Source organism: Arachis ipaensis, chromosome B9 (genome assembly GCF_059453495.1).
Source record: "Arachis ipaensis isolate K30076 ecotype BB chromosome B9, ASM5945349v1, whole genome shotgun sequence".
In the NCBI taxonomy this organism is placed as follows: domain Eukaryota; kingdom Viridiplantae; phylum Streptophyta; class Magnoliopsida; order Fabales; family Fabaceae; genus Arachis; species Arachis ipaensis.
In genome coordinates, this window is record NC_142444.1 from 97582865 (window position 1) to 97586356 (window position 3492).

General features: G+C 36.7%; 1 protein-coding gene across 1 annotated transcript; it reads right to left on the reverse strand.

Annotated features, from left to right (window-relative positions):
• Positions 1–1117: 1117 nt before the first annotated feature.
• LOC110266881 (uncharacterized) lies at positions 1118–2780 on the reverse strand. The gene is made up of 10 exons (XM_088498244.1): positions 2704–2780; positions 2551–2616; positions 2404–2472; positions 2254–2328; positions 2127–2180; positions 1808–1894; positions 1661–1729; positions 1515–1580; positions 1312–1431; positions 1118–1187 (listed from the first exon to the last, which is right to left on the reverse strand). The coding sequence occupies exons 1-10, from the start codon at positions 2778–2780 to the stop codon at positions 1118–1120; spliced, it is 753 nt and encodes a 250-aa protein (XP_088354370.1).
• Positions 2781–3492: the final 712 nt, after the last annotated feature.

Genomic DNA, 3492 nt, shown 5'->3' on the forward strand with positions numbered 1-3492 from the left:
AACACAGAGGCAACTTACAGTGAATTTATTAAGCTGCTTTCTCTCATCGCTTGGAGCTTTCTTGTGTAGCGGGTCAAGTATACGACATCTCCGCTTTGTTGTATCAATCACCCATAACCACCAATGGCCCGAGTAGCAAACAGGTGCAAAAATCTGAAGGATTGCCACATTTCAACAGTGTGTTATTTTATTTAGCATATAAGTAAAGAACGATACTAACAAATTTAGCAAATGAAAACTTACATATGGATGAGAAGTTATTTTTTTTTTGCATCTATGAAGGGAATAAAACTCGGGTAGTCTTCCACCCTGAATTCTTTATTGGTTTTCGGTGATATGAATTCCCCCTTTGGGTGCTTCGAAAGGGCCATGCTCTGCAACAATTGCGAAACAAAAAATGAAATACTAAAAATACACCCAAGTAAATACTTTAAATACACCCAAATGACTACACAACTTACCACAATATCGGGGGGGCAGACAGTATACTTGTTCTTGAAACCTTTTATCATTTTTCCGGTTGAGGATGTGGCACATGGCAGATACAATCTAGAAATATATGCCAAAATCAATTTACGTTAATAAACATTGCAGTAAACTTTGGTGTAAAACATTAATGTTATCTTGCGCCATCAGAGTGCAGATGTGGTCATACTCGTCAGTACTGCCATCTGCGTAAGTCTTCAGTCGTGTCCCCCAGATGTAGCACTTTTCTTTCATATCATCCGTAATCTGATTTATTCCCTCAGGAGTTTCAAACTTCCCAGAACTATCTCCCCTAGTCTCCCTTTGAATTTGTGGACTTTTACTTTTTTCTTTCGCCGCACTGCTTGCTATTTTTTGTACCAAATCGTCTAATTGTTCTAGCAAATTTGTAGCTTCTGGAGATTTTGTCCTTTCTGTCTCCTGCGTTGACGCTCCCTCCTGGCTTGAATTAGTCAACCCAAGGCTGAATGATGGCACTGGATCTGTTTTAGGAACATAGGATGCTGTCCGTGCCATCATCATCAGGGCAGCAACGTCTTCTGCGGCTGGATGACTGCGTCATCATGTATAACGTATTATAAGAGTAAGAATATACGGATCATAAGCAAAGATTGATTTTAGTCTGATGTACTTACATTTTAGATGGAGCTGGGGGAAGCGTGGGTGTGGTTTCTTGAAGTTGTTGGGGGGGTTCAGGAGTGCTGCACAGTTACACAAAATTAATCATGGCGTAAAAAAAAACTAATCAGGAACAATATACACCCAAACTGTTAGCAAATATACACCCAAACTCTAAACAAATATACACCCAATACTATTTCTTACGTTTCTGTAGTTCCTTCAATCTGTAGCGGAGGGGTTGGTTCAAAATCTGTCTCAGGTGTTTCTTGAAGTTCCGGCACAGTGGTTGTTTGGGACGCCGGCACAAAAACTTGAATCGGGACTCTAAACAAGAAGAAAAATGAAAGGTTAACAACGCCTTTGAAAATAATAAGGTTATAAGGTTAAAATATTCTTAGAAAACTCACATTGCAAGCGCATCAGACGGTGTCTGTTCCCTCACAACCATCATATTCGAATCAGCCGGACTCAACCTAAAATACACCCAAAGAAAGTCAAAAAATACACCCGAACAATTCAAAAAGAAGACAGGCTTTGTTTTATGAGAACTTACATACTTGCAGTTTTTGCTTTTTTTTCCTGCCTTTTTTTTCTTGAATAAAATAATAAAGGGCTTTTTTTTCTAAAAAATATATATATAGAATTAGAAGTAGAAGTTAATAGAAGAACAAAAGTAACGGTTATCTGAAAGAGAAATTACATGCTCTCTGACGGCTGGTTTACACTACTCTGTTCTGTGCATCCTTGAGAGGAAGGATCATCATTTCCCAAGTTCACAGCCGGTATTCTAAACAGATTTCATGTTATTTAGACAAAATAAGATACAGGTATAAAATACACCCAAATGAATGCACAAGATACAACCAATCGAATGGACAATATACACCGAACACAACAAACGAAATATCCCAACTTAATAAACAACATACACCCAACTTGATCAACAAAATACACCCAAATGGTTCCACAAAATACACCCAAATCATGATAACAAGACTTTATTAAATAAAGCTTCTTACGTTTCAGAGGAGACATAGCGACCTTCTGTCGATCGCAGGTCAGCTTGGTTCTCCCTACGAAACAAGAAACAATTATTAGCAAAGAGAACACACCAAAATCTGAAATAGACACCCCAACAAGATATACCCCTCTGCAGCAGATTTTTCAACGTTTCCCCTTAGCAATTCATCTAGTTCTTCACTTGATATTTCATATCTCTCACTACATTTATAAAAGAAGATGTTAACAAAAATAATTACGATGATAGACGGTAATATAGCTAACGAGGTACTGTACCCATCAAAGTATTGATCTTCTTCAGGGGATGAATGCTCAACAATAACTTTTTTCTTTTTTGATTGTGTTCTGGGTGGAAAAAAAAAGTATGAATCAGAAATAAAAAAGTAATTTTATCACAGAATATTTATCCAAAGAAGTGCTTACTTTTTTGGTGTTGTTTTTGTCTTTTTCTTTTTCTTTTCCTTCTCCGCCGGTGATGATTTTTCGCTTCTATAAGTTAATAAGAGACACTTCAGTTAATACATGAAATCTTTATAATGAAGCCAAAAGAAAGGAGTAATAATTTCAAAATATTACTCATCACTTGATTCAGATTCAGATTCTGAATCAGAATCTGACTCCTCTTGACTCTTCTTTCTTTTTCTGGAGTCCATTCTGTAAGGCAAACAATCATTATTTAGAACATACTAAAGATATAAAATACACCGAAATGAATGCACAAGATACACCCTACTGAATGGACAATATACACCCAACGCAGCAAACGAAATACACCCAGCTTAATAAACTACATACACCCAACTTGATCAACAAAATACACCCAAATGGTTCCACAAAATACACTCAACTCGAAAAAGAAATTACACCCAAGTATGGTACTTACTTTTTCCCCTTTTTGCTGGGGTGTTTTCTTGCTGAATCCTCTGAGTCTTCTTGAGTCTCAGACTCAGAGGTAAAACTGTCACTGTCAGTAGTTGTTTCTTCCTTCGAAGACAATGTTGAACTTGCCTTCCTTTTTTTGTTTTCTTGATTTCTTATTTTTTTTCTGTTTTCTTTATTTTTTCATTTTCTCTCTTGTTTGCGCCATGTTTACAATCCTCTGAAACATCAGATAATTTATTTAGCAGCATTCAGATAAATAAATATACACCCAACATATTATGTTCAACTTACCAAAATTTTCTCTGTTTCTGCATTCATTCTTTCGACCAACTGCTCCTTACTCCAGTTGGCAATCCATGATTTTGGTGGTCTTTCAGCCCTCTTCTTGCCTTTGTTTTCTGAAAGATGAAAGTATATTATCATCAGGGCAAAGAGGCAGCCATCAATTGCCTTCTTCTTTTTCTCCTTGTAGTCTGTGATGCC

Excerpts from the sequence above, each read along its gene's own strand:
- LOC110266881 (XM_088498244.1), bottom strand. The coding sequence starts at position 2,780 with ATGGACTCCAGAAAAAGAAAGAAGAGTCAAGAGGAGTCAGATTCTGAT. Across the intron at positions 2,181-2,253 it reads GAAAAATCTGCTGCAGAGGG|GGAGAACCAAGCTGACCTGC; the intron begins GTATATCTTGTT and ends CTTGTTTCGTAG. Across the intron at positions 1,188-1,311 it reads ATTGAAGGAACTACAGAAAC|CACTCCTGAACCCCCCCAAC; the intron begins GTAAGAAATAGT and ends GTAACTGTGCAG.